Source organism: Pholis gunnellus (genome assembly GCF_910591455.1).
Source record: "Pholis gunnellus genome assembly, chromosome: 5".
In the NCBI taxonomy this organism is placed as follows: domain Eukaryota; kingdom Metazoa; phylum Chordata; class Actinopteri; order Perciformes; family Pholidae; genus Pholis; species Pholis gunnellus.
The window spans coordinates 12,734,491-12,750,407 of record NC_136531.1 but is presented as its reverse complement, the minus strand read 5'-3'; the positions used below and the strand labels follow the sequence as shown (position 1 = coordinate 12,750,407).

At 41.6% G+C, this 15,917-nt stretch overlaps 1 protein-coding gene across 1 annotated transcript; it reads right to left on the bottom strand.

The window, feature by feature from the left end:
- Positions 1-6,582: 6,582 nt before the first annotated feature.
- Positions 6,583-10,360, bottom strand: ankrd49 (ankyrin repeat domain 49). The gene is made up of 3 exons (XM_079160308.1): positions 10,261-10,360; positions 9,144-9,392; positions 6,583-7,418 (listed from the first exon to the last, which is right to left on the bottom strand). The coding sequence occupies exons 2-3, from the start codon at positions 9,384-9,386 to the stop codon at positions 6,942-6,944; spliced, it is 720 nt and encodes a 239-aa protein (XP_079016434.1). The 5' UTR covers positions 9,387-9,392; positions 10,261-10,360; the 3' UTR covers positions 6,583-6,941.
- Positions 10,361-15,917: the final 5,557 nt, after the last annotated feature.

Genomic DNA, 15,917 nt, shown 5'->3' with positions numbered 1-15,917 from the left:
ATTGGTGCCACCGTTCAGAGAGTCTGAGGTAGACTCATATTTTAATGCATTTGAACGCATCGCATCCACTTTAAACTGGCCAAAGGAAGTTTGGACGTTGCTGCTTCAGTGTAAATTAGTGGGAAAGGCTCAGGAGGTGTGTGCCGCTCTCACCGTGGAACAGTGTTTGGATTATGAGGTTGTTAAGGCTACGGTGCTACGCGCATATGAGCTAGTGCCTGAAGCCTATAGGCAGAAGTTTAGAAGTGGTGGGAAGAATGTCAACCAGACTTACGTGGAGTTTGCGCGTGTGAAAGGCATGCTATTTGATAAATGGTGTCAGTCCAGTAACATTGGTGATTTCGCGCAGCTACGACAGCTTGTGCTTTTGGAGGAGTTCAAAAAGTGGTTACCAGAGCGCATCGTCATATATTTAAATGAACAGAGAGTTACGGCAATTGCTGAAGCGGCGGTCCTGGCGGATGAGTTTGCCTTAACTCACAAGAGTTTTTTCTCGTCTCCCGTGCAGCGCGAACCCCCTGTACCCGAAATCAATAAAACAGGGTCCCCTAAATTTTCTCGGCGCAGTACGTTTTCGACCGGGACTGAAAACCGTGAGTGTTTTTATTGTCGTGAGCCAGGCCACCTCGTCGCAGTTTGCCCGGTATTGCAACTAAAGGAGCAATCGGAGAGGAAAAGGACGTCTGCAGTCGGGTTAATTCAGGGTGAGTCGAATGCAAGCCATTATGAACTTTGGACAGAGGGATCACTTAAGCAAGGGATTGATGAGTCCTTTAAACCTTTCATTTCACAGGGTTATTTTTCCCTGACTGGGCGTGAGGTGGACAAGGTCCCAATTACCATTTTGAGAGACACCGGTGCGAAACATTCTGTGGCTCGACGCGGTGCGGTGCCATTCTCTGATCAGTCTTACTGTGGTTCTGACCTGTTGGTGTGGGGAATAAAACTGAGTGTGGTACGGGTACCGCTTCATGCAGTTACACTTTTTTCCGCCCTTGCGACTGGCCCTGTGCAGGTTGCTGTGAGAGATCGGCTGCCTATCGCAGGGATTGATCTCATTCTCGGGAATGACTTGGCTGGGGTTAAGGTTTTTTCTACTATTCCCGAGGTAACTGAAACACCTATGGCTGGTGTGTCTGTTATTAGCCCCACTTCGCTCAGCTCGCTACCCATTTCTCCAGCCTGTGTTGTAACGCGTGCCCAGACTCGCAGAATGGGTGAGTTAGCGAATCTCGCTGAATCGTTTATGCACACATCTGAAGTTGTAGTCAACCCCTCCTCTGAAACCCACAGTGAGCCTGTTGTCGTTGAGGTGGTGCCAGTTGAGGGTGAGTTGTGTTTGACGTTAGATAAAAAACAGTTAATCAAGGCTCAACAAGCTGATAATACCTTGACTGCCTGCTTGTCGGCTGCTCAGGGGCAGAACGGTGACGCAAAAGCTGCGGCTTATTTGTATGATGAAGGTGTCTTACTGTGTAAATGGAGACCGGTGTCTGGGGTGGAATGTGATGTGACTACCCAGATCGTGGTACCGAAAGAGTTCCGTTACCAAGTGTTAAGTTTAGCGCACGACCACCACCTGTCTGGCCATTTGGGTATTAAAAAAACATACTATCGGGTGCTCCGTTATTTTTTTTGGCCAGGGGTAAAATCCGACGTTACAACATTTTGCCGATCCTGTAGTGTTTGCCAACTAACGGGGAAACCAAATCAGGTTATTCCTCCGGCCCCTTTACATCCCATCCCGGTAATTGGTGAACCCTTTGAGCATATCATAATAGACTGTGTAGGTCCCTTACCAAAAACCAAGGCTGGTCATCAGTATCTCCTTACTATGATGTGCGCCGCTACACGTTTTCCCGAGGCAGTGCCGTTGCGCACCTTAAAAGCGAAAGCAGTGGTGAAAGCCTTGGTTAAGTTCTTTTCCACGTTTGGATTGCCAAAACGCATTCAAACGGATCAAGGGTCTAACTTTATGTCCAAGGTTTTTGCCCAGGTTATGTCAGAGTTGTCTGTTAAGCATCAGGTCTCTAGTGCATATCATCCAGAGAGTCAGGGGGCACTGGAGAGATTTCATCAGACGTTAAAATCTATGCTTCGTAAGTATTGTGTTGAATCCAACAAGGAATGGGATGAGGGCCTGCCGTTGCTATTGTTCGCCATTCGGGAAACTGTACAGGAGTCTCTTGGATTTAGCCCGGCCGAGTTGGTTTTTGGGCACACGGTGCGGGGCCCGCTGCGATTGCTGCAAGAGAAGTGGCTCGCGGACGGGCCGGATACCGCACACAGCATTTTGGACTATGTGAGTTCTTTTAGGGAGAGGTTGCACACTGCTTGCGAGCTAGCTCGCAGCTCCCTTGCTTTCGCACAGTCCGAAATGAAAATAAAATATGATAGGAAAGCTCTCAGTCGCAGTTTCCTTTCAGGAGACCGGGTGTTGGTTTTGTTACCGGTGGTGGGCTCTTGTCTACAGGCAAAGTTCTGTGGGCCTTACGTGGTGGAGCGAAAGCTAAGTGATACCGATTATGTAATCAGAACGCCGGATAGGAGGAAAAAGTCCCGGGTGTGCCATGTCAACATGCTAAAATCGTATGTCATTCGTGATAGCGCTAACATGCCATCTGCGGTTTCTGTGCCATGTATCTCCCCTGCGGTGACTGTGGCGTCACCACCATGCCGTCCTGAGGAGAACGGGTTGCGTGAGCCCCTTGGGTCGGTGCCGTGCCCGCGACTGGAGAATTCTCAAATTTTGGGTAAACTCGAGGAGCATTTGTCCTATTTGTCAGGTCCGGCAAAAAGTGATATTTGTGACCTCATTCGCGGCTACGCATCAATATTCGGTGACAAACCCACTCAAACCACAGTATTACAGCATGATGTGGATGTTGGTGAAAGCAAGCCCATTAAGCAGCATGCGTACCGTGTCAATCCAGTGAAGAGGGCTGTCATGCAGAAAGAGGTTGAGTATCTCCTGGCCAATGGGTTGGCTGTGCCCAGTTCCAGTCCATGGAGCTCGCCTTCGCTTCTGGTTCCCAAATCTGACCAGACACCTCGTTTCTGTAACGATTACCGCAAGGTGAATGCAGTCACCACGCCAGACTCATTCCCCCTCCCACGCATGGATGATTGTGTGGATCGAGTGGGATCGGCCAAGTTTGTCACTAAACTGGACCTATTGAAGGGATACTGGCAGGTTCCCCTGTCACCGCGTGCAGCCGAGGTCTCTGCTTTTGTCACACCGGATCATTTCCTCCAGTACACTGTCATGCCCTTCGGGTTGAGAAATGCACCTGCCACTTTCCAGAGGTTAATGAATACGGTTCTTTTGGGGGTTAAGAACTGTGAGGCATACCTCGACGATATCGTGTGTTATTCATCCACCTGGTCGGAGCATTTGGATACCTTACGGGAGGTATTCAGTCGTTTGGAGAGTGCTTCCTTGACGTTAAACCTGGCGAAATGTGAATTTGGTAAGGCGGTGGTCACTTATCTAGGAAAACAGGTGGGGCAGGGTCAGGTGCGCCTTCTATCCGCCAAAGTTCAGGCGATCCTGGATTTTCCAGTGCCAGAGACGCGGCGACAACTTCGCCGGTTCCTCGGAATGTGTGGGTATTACCGTGGGTTCTGTAGGAATTTTGCCAGTGTGGTTGCGCCCCTGACTAGCTTGTTGAGCCCCACCAGCCCATTCGTCTGGGCTGGTGAGTGTCAGGAATCATTCGACTCGGCCAAAGCGCTGCTTTGCAGCGCACCTGTGTTGTCCGCGCCTGCTTTTACGCGTCCCTTCAAGATGGAGGTAGATGCTAGTGCTCATGGGGCGGGTGCTGTTCTGTTTCAGGAAGATGAGCATGGCATCGATCACCCAGTCTGTTATTTCTCGAAAAAATTTAATAAACACCAAGTGAATTACAGCACTATCGAGAAGGAAGCGTTGGCGTTGCTGTTGGCGATGCAGCATTTTGAAGTTTACGTTGGTTCGAGTTCGGCACCGGTTGTAGTGTACACTGACCATAACCCTCTTGTGTTCTTGACCCGTATGCGCAACAACAATCAGCGACTTATGCGCTGGTCACTGCTCCTCCAGGATTTTAATATAGAGATCCATCACATTAAAGGAGCTGATAATGTTGTAGCGGATGCGTTGTCCCGTGTAGGCTGTTGAGTAAACATTTTATGTTTAATCTTAAGTGGGGGGGTGTTATGACTGCGAGTCATAATGTGTGATTTTGTATGCTGTGTGCCTCCCTGCCTGAGGGTGGGGCTGTGTCGTGTGACAGTTTCTGTGTAACCTGTAGGTGGCCGGTGATTGGACGGGGGACTCATGAGGCGGGACATAAGAAGACACCTGTGGAGGCCGCCCGGCTCTCTCTCTCTCTTCTCTCCGACTGACTCCCAACCGGACCGTGCTGCGTCGGATTCAGATCGGGGCGACCGCCCTAGTGCATTTAATAAACAGTCCATGTAGTGGTAGGGGTGAGCCGCTCTTTTGTTTACTCTGTTTTCTCCTGTTTTGGGTAGGGAGTTAGGGAAGCTGCCTGTCTTTTCTTTTGTTTAGTTTGGGTAGGTTAGATAGTTGATTAATGAAGCTTGTTTTGTTTATTATTTTGGGCCAGGCTCACCCTGACGTATATCGCCCTCACTGGCGACATTAATAAACAACATGGACTGAACATTGGAATAAATGGTCGTTATTGGGAGTGGGAGAGAGAGGGGAAGACCTAATACTGTGTTGCGTCCAGGCTCCCCTAGACCGGGCGTAACAGGGAACTACAAAATATATTTTTCAAAGAGCTGGGGACATTCAGTGCGTCTCCTCCAAGCCGTGGTCAACATGTTCTCATCAAGTGGAGCTACCAAATCATCTGAGAAATGAACCTTGGAGTCTATATCTGATCAATTTAAACTTACTGCAGCGACTCTTATCATACTACACTAGACGTTAGAAGATGACGTGGAAATAAACTTCTCATTTAGTTTGCTTTACAGATGGATCAAAACTCCAGTGAAGGCTGAAATCTACCCTAAAATTGCTTATCTGTTATGTATGATCACAGTCCAATCACTTTTAAGACAGTACACAGAGGGAATAAGGAGTAATCTGTCATTACTTTTTTTTTTTTTAACTTTTGTAGAGTTCCTGAGGAAATAATCTTGAAAAGAACAACCATTTTAATGACCGGAAAAGCTAAAAGACATCATTTTAAACATGTAAATACTGCACAGAACTACACAGGTTTGTCTTTTACATTTTTGTACCTCTAGCTGATGACAAAAAAAATCCAATCAACTGGAGTCTGGAACTAACTGAAAGTAATTCAATGAACACTAACTCTACTTCCCCTATAATCAGTTCCAAATTTAGGGTTCAGTCAATGGCAGTAAATTATTAGAAAACGCTGTACTTGTGGTACTCCCTCATCCGTCTCATATGCCCTGTCCAACGTGCAATTTGTACGTACTTTGACTCTACTCGAGTGCTTGAATTTCATTCTACTTTCTACTTTTACTTCACTACATATAATATTGAAATATTGTACAATTTACTTCAATAGATTCATCTGACAGTTTTAGCTACTACTTACTTCACAGATGAAGATTTTACAAACAAAACATGAGACGGATTTATAAAACATCATATTATACTACAGATCCAACAGTACATACATTTGTTAGATATTTTAATTATGTTTCTAGACTGTTGCAGTACATACTTTTATCTGTATTTTCTATTACTAAGTTTATTGTTTTGCACCAAACACCAAGGCAAATTCCTTGGATGCGAAAACCCGGTTGGCAATAAACCGGATTCAATATAAATGTGATTGAGCGAAGAAAATGGGATTCAAGCTCTGTTGTTTAGTGGCACCTTGTGACCGAGTGTTTTGGGGTAAATACATCGGTTTACAGTACATTTCGGTGCCCATCTCTCTGACTGAGCAGAACATTGTGGGCACTCTCAATTACAGGGAAAATCATGATGCTTCCAAACAGCAGAAAGATAGCGACCTGTTTTTTGAGAAAAGCCTGCACACTGACTCCAAACCACAATATTAAATATTTAAATAGGCAACATTTCCAGCCCAGTCAGATCTTCAGTGGGCCATGAAACTCCAGTGGTGGAAAGAAACTAAGAACATTTACTCAAGTGCTGTACTTAACTAAAAATGTCAGGTATTTGTACTCAAGTCTTTTCTTTTCACGTTACTTTTTAAGGTTGTTTTTTTGCACACAAAAGTAAGAACTAAGAATTAAATATTTGTTGTTATGAAATAAATTACCCAACAGTGTAGACAAGTACAGCTGAAATGCTTATTCAATTAATTAGTCGATTGACAGAAAATGAATCGTGAACTATTTTGAGAATTCTAATAATCAGTTTAAGTACTTTAAGAATCTTAATTTATTTTTTATAGCTTTGTTGTTTGGACAAAACAAGCATGGTGATGGTGATTGGTCTACGAGCACTTGATTCAATCAATTGATTAATAAAGTAAAATTAATAAAACATTCACCTTTGCAAATAAGTCACAGTCGAGATCTGTAGCTGCTGCATATGTTGCACAACATCTGTCCTCAACTGCCTCATTGAACCAAACGTAGGACATATAAAGCGTATAGTGATGCCTCAAAACCTTGAGCATGTCCAGTTTAAAAGACACCACGCATCAGTCTGTGGCTGGATACGAATCAAATGATTGAACTATAAAAACAAACAAAGAAAATACATACTCCACTGTAGCTCTTTGATTTAAGCATTGATGAAGCTACTTTATTCAAACTCTGCATTAGTTTCACGTATTTACAAAAGTTCAAGTAATGAATGGCAAGTGATATAACGCTCAACTTTAAATCTTCGCCATAATATCTGAGGAATAGACTTTCATCTATCTGCTGTCCATTGTACTTACAAGAAGAAGGTAAAAAAAAAAAACATCTCTTTTTCATTAACGAGATGGTACCACACTGACACAGTCTTCTACCATCTCAAACAGCACGTGATGTGGGCCAGCACGCCGGGCAACCTCACTGGCCGTCTCCCCGCTGCTGCTGCAGAGCTCTGGCTTCAGGTGACGCTGAGAGAGGAGGAGCTCCAACGTGTGAGGAGAGTCTGTTCTGAAGGCGGTGGTGTCGGAGGCGGCCAAGTGCAGTGGCGTGAGTCCACCGTTGGTCTGGGCGTTCAGTTCGGCCCCATGTTGCAGAAGAAAACTCGCCACAGTGACGCGTCTCCAGCGGCAGGCGCTGTGAAGCGGCGTCCAGCCATCGATGGTGCGAGGGTTGACCTTTGACCCGGCGGCGATTAAAGCAGAAACCACATCAACATGGCCGCTGTATGCTGCCCGATGCAGTGGAGAGTATCCGTCCTCATCACAGCAGTGCACCAGCAAGGGATCAGCGGTTAACAGCCTGTGGAGTGTTGCAAGCTGAGAAAAAAAGAAATTCAAATCTTTGGGTTATTTTGGTGGGACATCGATAAGGAGACTCACTAGACAAACGCAATACACCACAATTACAGGAGCTCCTTGAGAAAGAGGAAACAATACAGTGATTTGAAGACACACGTGGGTCTTAAATGCAAAGTCACTGCACCAGAAATGATCACAAAGGAGACTTACATAAAATAGCAGTAAACAGACGTCACGCACAAGACAACTCTAGTGGGTTGAAAACGGTAACATATCAACAGTATTAACTGTCCAGAGTTATTGTGTATATCACTAACTGTGATTAAAGGAGGTTGGTTTATCCACAGGGTGCTTAGTGTATTTCATGGCCTCAACACCTTTTGAGAGGTTTCAGGGTTTAGGAAATGTGTTTTCTTATTGTCAACTGTTCCCTCTGTGCCATGTATTGCCTCATGACATGCAAAGTCACGCCGTTTTTTAATTATTCATCCTATTCTGCATTTATTTACAACTCAATGTTGACCTGCTGCAAGGGACAGCTGTATTCTCTGTACAGCATAGTGTTTAATGTGTGGCTAGTACTAACAAAAGATTTCTACTTTTAATGGCACTACATGAACTTCTTTTTTATTTTTAGATAACCACAAAATAATTTTCATTATAAAAATTACAAGAATTATCAACCATGATATCAGAGAGTGAGAACAATTGTGTGAGTTTTATCAGCCAGCACTACATCGAACATGTGCTAGTTCTTTATTCTCACAAACACATTTAATACGCTCCGATTGCTTTTCATTAAACATAATAAACTGATAATATTAAATATCTGATAGCAGGCACACAAACAACATCCAATTTGTATAAAAGAACCACATGCAGTTTACACCCACTGTCTTTGTTCATAACAGTTTCAAGAAATGCTTGTTGGGGTAAGATACTGTTCGTCCTTGCGAGTGCTCACTCTTTCAATACAGCCAACATCTTCATACAATATACGGCACTGTATATACTGTGAGACCACGTACATGTGTACAAGGACAAGGACAAGGACAAGGACAAGCGGCAAATCCTTACAATTAAGAAGCTGGAGCCATCAATCCTTACAATTAAGAAGCTGGAGCCATCAAATGTTCGGCATCAATCTTAAGAAATAACTTAATAAAACAATAAAGGGATTATCAAAAGATTGAGTTTTTTTTTCTTCTGTTGATCAACTAAATGATTAATCAACTAATCATTACTGCTTTAAATGGCACCCAAACCAGACAGAGTTCCTTATACAGTAGAAAAACGTGATCCAGAGACTAAAGCTTTTAATGTAACACTTAAGTTTTGCTTTTTTTTTGCACACGGTGGGAGTCTGAACACGCTTCACTCCAGGCTGAAAACATTTCACGCCTAAATATTAACTGAAATAATTTCTCATTGATCGGTTGGTTTCACTTCTATGGCACTAAAAGATGAAAGGCCTAATAACAAGTCCTATGAGCTTGATCTCCTGAGCTCCTTATTAAACATTATTTCTCAATTAAAATGTAATAATAAAAAACGTGTTTGAAGCACCATTTCAGACTTTGGCTTCTATTGTTCAATGAAAAAAGGTTTGGCAGAAAAACATCCATATTATATACAAGTAAGGTATTGAAAAAGTATTGTCTTGAAATCAGCACTAAATCAAATGATACCCACCCTTAGTTTATCTGTATTCATTTAAAAAACAAGAAACTAAACATCACTTACGCGTTGGTGTTCCGCTGCCCACAGAATGAGCACTGTTGGTTTGTCTTTGAGAGTTTCTTCTTTTTCTAGATACCACGCCTCACTGTGGTCCCCCTCCTCCTCCTCCTCCTCCTCCTCCTCCTCCTCTTCCACCTCTTCCTCCTCCTCTTCGCTTCCGGTCCACAGGCTGCTAGCCCCTCTGGGGATCAGGTGTCCGTGTGTATTCAGCAGCTCAAGCTGGTTGAAACCTTCTGGAAACTCCATCACTTACTGTTTGTGTCACACAATTCAAGACAGAAAGACACGGAGACGTCAGACAGATACACGGACCTGACAAATGATAAATCTAAATCACAGGTGGAGATGGTGTGAGAGAACGTTGAAACTGAACTGTTTAGTGTATTATTAAAGTTTAGTACTTTTACTTGAGTTGCCCTTGGATTGAATTTCACAAACCCCTGCTGATTCATTTCTATGTTCTTCTATCTCGTGTGTTGTGACCATCAAAGGGATTTTACACATTCATTCTGTCCGACAACCCTTCAGCTGTCATTTGTTAACGTTATTCTGAATAGACGTTAGTGTCCTTTTATAATCTAGTGTGAAAACAAACAAAAAAATCATTATTTCTATTTAGTTGTATTATTTTTTATTTTTCATATGTAGGCCTATGACCAGCAGCTTTCATTTTTAATAATTTAATAATCACATTAAATCATATAATATTAATTCAGATAAATAATGTAAATAGTTAGTTGCAGCCCTAGAATCTTGCTCTGAGTTTTATTTTCTATTTTGTAATACAAACAATTAGTACTTTTAGTTAATACTTAATAATACTTAATAACAATTAGTTATTAAGAACATCACAAGACGTGCACGACGTTAACGTTACTATTCACGTATGTTGCCCGTTTATACCAATGTGGTTAGGTCATACACTAGAAACACCACTCAATAGAATGCAATACAGTTCAACGGCACCAGAAACTGAAGTCTCCTAAATGACTGTAGGCTAAATACATTGTACGTGAATCCACACCTCTTTAAACAGATTCAACTGGGCTGGTGCAGTAGAAAGTAGTGTGTAGCATTAGCTTTAGCTATCTTAACGTTACCTGTGTAATGTTTACGTTACCTGACTAATGAACTGGCATATGTGTAACGTTGTTGAGGGCTGTAGATATCGTGTAGCCAGACGAGAGTACTTTGAGGAATAGACGCTGATATGATAAAACTCTCCCTGACCTACCAGTTGTGTGGGTTCTTCTTCTTCTTCTGCTTCTTCTTCTTCTTCTTCTTCTTCGATAGCGGTTGGCATCAAGTTTCATGGTGCATTACCGCCACCTATTGCTCCGGAGTGTGAATCAGACAATACAATATCCCTCCACGACGAATCACCCCCCACCCAAAAACACACACACACACAATCCATCTTTCAAATAATTTACCAAATCACTTTTTTACGACCTCATGCAACACTCCTTTTATGGGTAAGAATAACTGTCACAGCAAATTAGTTCTGTCATTTGCCATCAATTGCATTCTTTTAAAATCCAACATAATTTCTCCCATTTCTGTACGGCATGTACTGCCAATGTTTTGAAACACTGCACACTCTCAATGTGCCTAAATCACAACCAATGTCTGTATAAGAGACCTGGCTGTTGATCCATAAGCTGTACTGCAGTGATCTAACAGATGTTACCAAGGCCACATACAATGGGTTAATCAAGGAGCAACCTGCTTTCCTTTCCCTACCAGTCAACCATCTCAACACATGTATGTACATTCCTTCCTTTTGTAAAACCTGGCTGATATAACTTGCCAGCATTCTTCTCTTATATAACAACCTTTCTCATCCTTTCCATCTTGCATGCATTTGATGTCCATGCAGTCGGCCAGTGGTTAGTGCATCGACGGATCCTTGCCAGGTTTTATTATTCCACTCCCGTCCTGTCTCATGTACAATATTTCTTAAACGGTTCAACCAGAACTGACTTTTGTAGATCATAACCGCATCCAATTACTTCTGCCAAGCATTAATTATAACTTTCCTAATTAATGATTTTGCATCTCCCCTACCATGAGCTACTTTTATCATTTTGTTGTCACCTTAATTTGTCTGCCTTTTCATTATAACACCTATGAGCAGGTATCGATTAAACCTGCACTTCTATACCCATACTTTGTCATCTTAGCAACATGATGTACACATCAGATCTTCTCAGACTGTTTGCCTTGATGACAAACCTCTGAGAGCTGCTGCTGAATCTGAGCGAATTACTTTTTTAAGTGCTTGTTCTATGATGTGCTAGTGCTTGTATATGATTGATTTCCCATCCTATCCTTGAGAAAAACAGCCTTTGTGGATGTCTTTGTTAATAATTTTCTTAGCCTCAGCTCTCTTGCTTTGATGATCAATACCATGTTATTGATTTAAATAATTTTTCACCATTTTAAAAGCTTGAATTTGTTCTTTTATGACCTTCCTACACTGATCATTTCACCAAGGTACAACTTTCCTTTTACCACACATTTTACTTATTGGAACATATACTATATAGATTCTGTATTTAATATCATAGTTGTAGTCTATCTGTGGATTCATCTATATTACCTTCCATGTTTATAAACCTTTCTACTACTCCACAGTATTCTCTAAAGTGGCAATCTTGATGATTTTCATTTAAATAAATGGCTGTTAAGTCACTATATCTATCAAAATGGTGATTGAGCTTATGGTCGACTGATTAAAGTATTGCAATATTTACAGTATATACGAGATATATTTGGAATAATACAAACTGGGTGTTCGTGGTGACATTCCCAGAAAAAGTGCTGTTTTACAGTTTTTCTCCATTGAATACATAAGAACTCTCCACATATTTTCAAAACATATTATAGAAAGAAGAATTGTATATATGAAAATGATAGTATGGAATATCGGACACAGCACAAGACTCCAGACGGATACATTTAAAGCACAATCCCTTCTTTTTCACAGAAATTTGGAATCTAAATCAACCAGGACTGAACTCTTAATAATTGCTGCTCTACATTTATTCCGCTCTATAAGCCCCGTCCACTACATTTTCCATATGCACCATGCACACCTTCCCTTTTCATTGTCATGCTACATTTGACATAACAATAAGCTGCCACTTAAACCATCTAAGTGGTGGTGGAATATATTCTCTCACTGAACAAGTCAACATGCCCAGCAAAACTTTCTTTTGTAAGAAGTGCATCAAAGAAGTACGAAATGAAGTACGACCGAAAGCCTCTCTTTTTTCTCAGTCCCCTTCTTACCGATCAACCTTTTAGCTTCAGCAACTTGAGCTTCTTTCTCTCTAAGTTGTGACACAATGCATTTAATAGATATAATTTGTGGAACACAAGATATTACACCCCTCATTTTGGCAGCTGCACCTGGAATGTGTGACTTGACTTTTTCTCCCTTAATCGTTTTCTTGTACAAAATCTTTCTCAGTTGTTCTTCATCCGTTGCAAAGGATGTTTGGATTTTGGATTTCCAGCAGACTGGATGTCTTGCACATTGCTGCTTCTCACAGGTCAGGATTATATCCAGCAGCCTTCAAATAATATCCTGGAAGTCAAAGAAACAGTGACATTCTGTTAGATCCGATCTGTAGGCTACTTGAAGTTGGAAGACCACATTCGTATGTATTGAATTTCATCTATGTTCTTTGTATGTCTGCCTTGTAAAACACTTTGATGCTCGTTTTGATAAGTGCTATATGAATAAGCTTTATTATTATCAACCACACAAAATACGTTTTTAGATTAAACCTTCATTGCACAACATGATACTAATAGACAACAATCTAGTGTTATTACAATTACACAGAAAATTAGGATTGTTGTCAAAACTAATCAGCTCTTTGATCAGGCAACAGCCAAGCGTTTCCCGTCATGCCCTGGCTCTTGCAGTTGGTGAAGAGCAATCGCAGTCGCCTGACTCTACAATCTGTGGCCGACTCAATCTCGAGAGTTTATCGTTGTCCACGTGTGCATGACGTCATTGTCGGGATCTTGTCAGACAGGTTGGACACAAATCTAACCGGTATGCATTGCGCGGTGATCGCTGATGATCAATTCTGTGCAGGACTGGCTCATCTAAAACAAGCCTATTATAGTTCTTAGGTGTAGCCTAATCCTAAGGCAGTGATGAACTCAATGGCCTTCTTTTGCAGTCTTCTGTTTTCATTGAATGTGGACGCTTTTGCAGTTGGGTAGAACAAGTAACATATTACGACGAGCCATGTGCAGAGCAAGTGACGTAGTGATCGATAATAAGTCCATACATCAAAACACTCATTATTTGTCAAAAGCTTCTGTTTCTGTTCAAAGTGCAGATGGAGACTTGAGATTCCATTAAACCAGTCAAGCAACACAAAAGCATAAAAGGAAGACACAGGCTCAGACTCAAATAGGACTGCATTAGTCCACATTAGCTACAAGTGCACTCAGTAGTAATAAGTCAGCCTGGTATGAAAAACATACATCTTCTTCACAATAACAGGTACAACATATGTAGCTATGAACACTGTAATCTGCAGGTGTTTTGTCCTAATAACTTGTGTTTTCATCTCAGAACATATACACATGCAAAACTTTCCTGACATTGATTGATTTTCATTACTGAGACTTTTTCAAATAAAAGGGCAATCACAACTCATAAACAGTGCAGTGCACATATGGACCATCTTCCTTATTGCTTGGATTTTGTTTATATAGTCCCATTGTGAACTTGAGGTTCAGTCTCTTCGCACATGAACACTTTGAGATGCAGACAGCAGGAGCCAGGTATCGAACTCCAACATTGTGATTATAGGACGACCCCTCTACCCAATGAGCTACAGCCACCATTAGTTACTGTGTGAGCCACATCTCGTGTCTCTGTTGGATGGGAGCATTATGATAAAGTAAGCACAATGTCTCCGTCTACTTATTATTGTTATGAGTTAGACATGGTGCCTTCACTGCTTAGTAATCGGATGTTTGGTAGTGGTTTTGCAAGAATAACATTACTAAATGTGAAGGGAGCTCCACAATAATACAGATGTTGAGTTAATGCAGCCATTATGACACTGTTGATCCCTGTTACGGCAGCGACTTATTGTTCATCACTCTTGATGGACAGTCGGGGCACAAACTCAGCATTAATGTACGATATAACAATGTGCTAATAGTGGTTAGAGACTCAGAACCATGACAGAAATATTCACTGATAACGAGCCATCGTCCTTTTGTTAATCCAGAGATCTCTGTAAACACTTGTCTGTCCATATACCATCTCCTTGTGGAAAATCTTTGTCGGAAAAATGTAACATACAGTACTGAAATATCATGGGGAAGTGTAATTATTTGTTGATCTTGAACTGATGGAGCTCTTACGGAGGAATGAAACATGATGCATGAGTTGCGGTGGGTAGAAATGATGGTATGTGATGTCCTTCATGCTGTAAAAGAATGTGTTGCTTGTAGCTCTAGTGAGGACCTTTTGTATGTTTTTACATAACCTGCAGGCCACTGTAGTTCTCCGAAAAAAGGAAAGGGAGGAGTGAGCAAGGGGGGGAGTATTGAGTTTGTTGCAATTTGCAACCTCACTTCTAGACGCTACTAAGTCTTACACACTGTTCCACTTCTCTATGCTAAAGAAAACTTTAGCAAGGTTTATACTGGCATAACCACAACATAATTCAAATAAATTGTTTCTGGATTTGAGATGCAACGATTGGGTATCAACCGTATGGTTGTCAGCTGATTGGCCATGACTGGTGACTGACCGTCTGTCTCATACCTCTTACGTTTAAGTATGTGCCATTAAAAAACCCACGTCGCACACAAAGTGGAAAGTGGAGAGACAGTAACGTCACAGCCTCACACACACAACATGCACACCGCACTCACGTTAACATACCTTAAAGTAGAAACGAGCATGAAAAGCAAAGATTTTCCCAAAGTTTATTCCCACACAGCGCTCATGTACAGTGCATGATCAAATAGGGGGTGAGACATGTTGAGAGAAGTGACTTAAACATGGGGGTGCTATCAATCTTCTCACTCATTAAGAAAGTGAATTAAAGTATTTTCCAAAATTTTGACCTATTACTTAAAAGGTGATGAAATATATTGACCGAACCATGATACAATAAGTAAAACTACGTAAGAAGTACACCCATGTAAAATCAGGATAAGCTCTTTGATAAAAGCGTGTTTTGAGAGGATACCAACTCCTTATTTGATAACTTAATGTGATAAATAATTTGTTAAATGAAGTTTTTAAAATTTGATGAGGTGATGTCTGTGATATTGTATATAATGGATAGACCTGCAAACTGATCACAGAGTGACGCTTCAGGCTTTAATGTGGGATCAGCTGGGGCTCACTTTGCCTATTGGGTTGATGTCATGTCATCCATCACTGGTCATCACATAGACTATACTGACATAACACACTCCTAAACATGTAAAAAATACAGAATTATTGATACGATTAGTTGTTTCCATGTCCTCACACTTTCCACGCTTCATCATCATTCATCGCTTAAGCATGGATTGAGTATACCGATGTGTCAGTGACACTGATATATTCATTGCTTTCGCTTGAATTATTCACACAAATTATTAATTGACATGGTTTGAAGTTGTGACTCAGACGGTGATAAAAAATGATCAGGGATGAATTTGAGGTTCTTAAGTAATTCTAAAAAATACATTTTATTCTCCACATGGGCAAAATCAGTTTTCAGCAGAGCTAATTTGTAG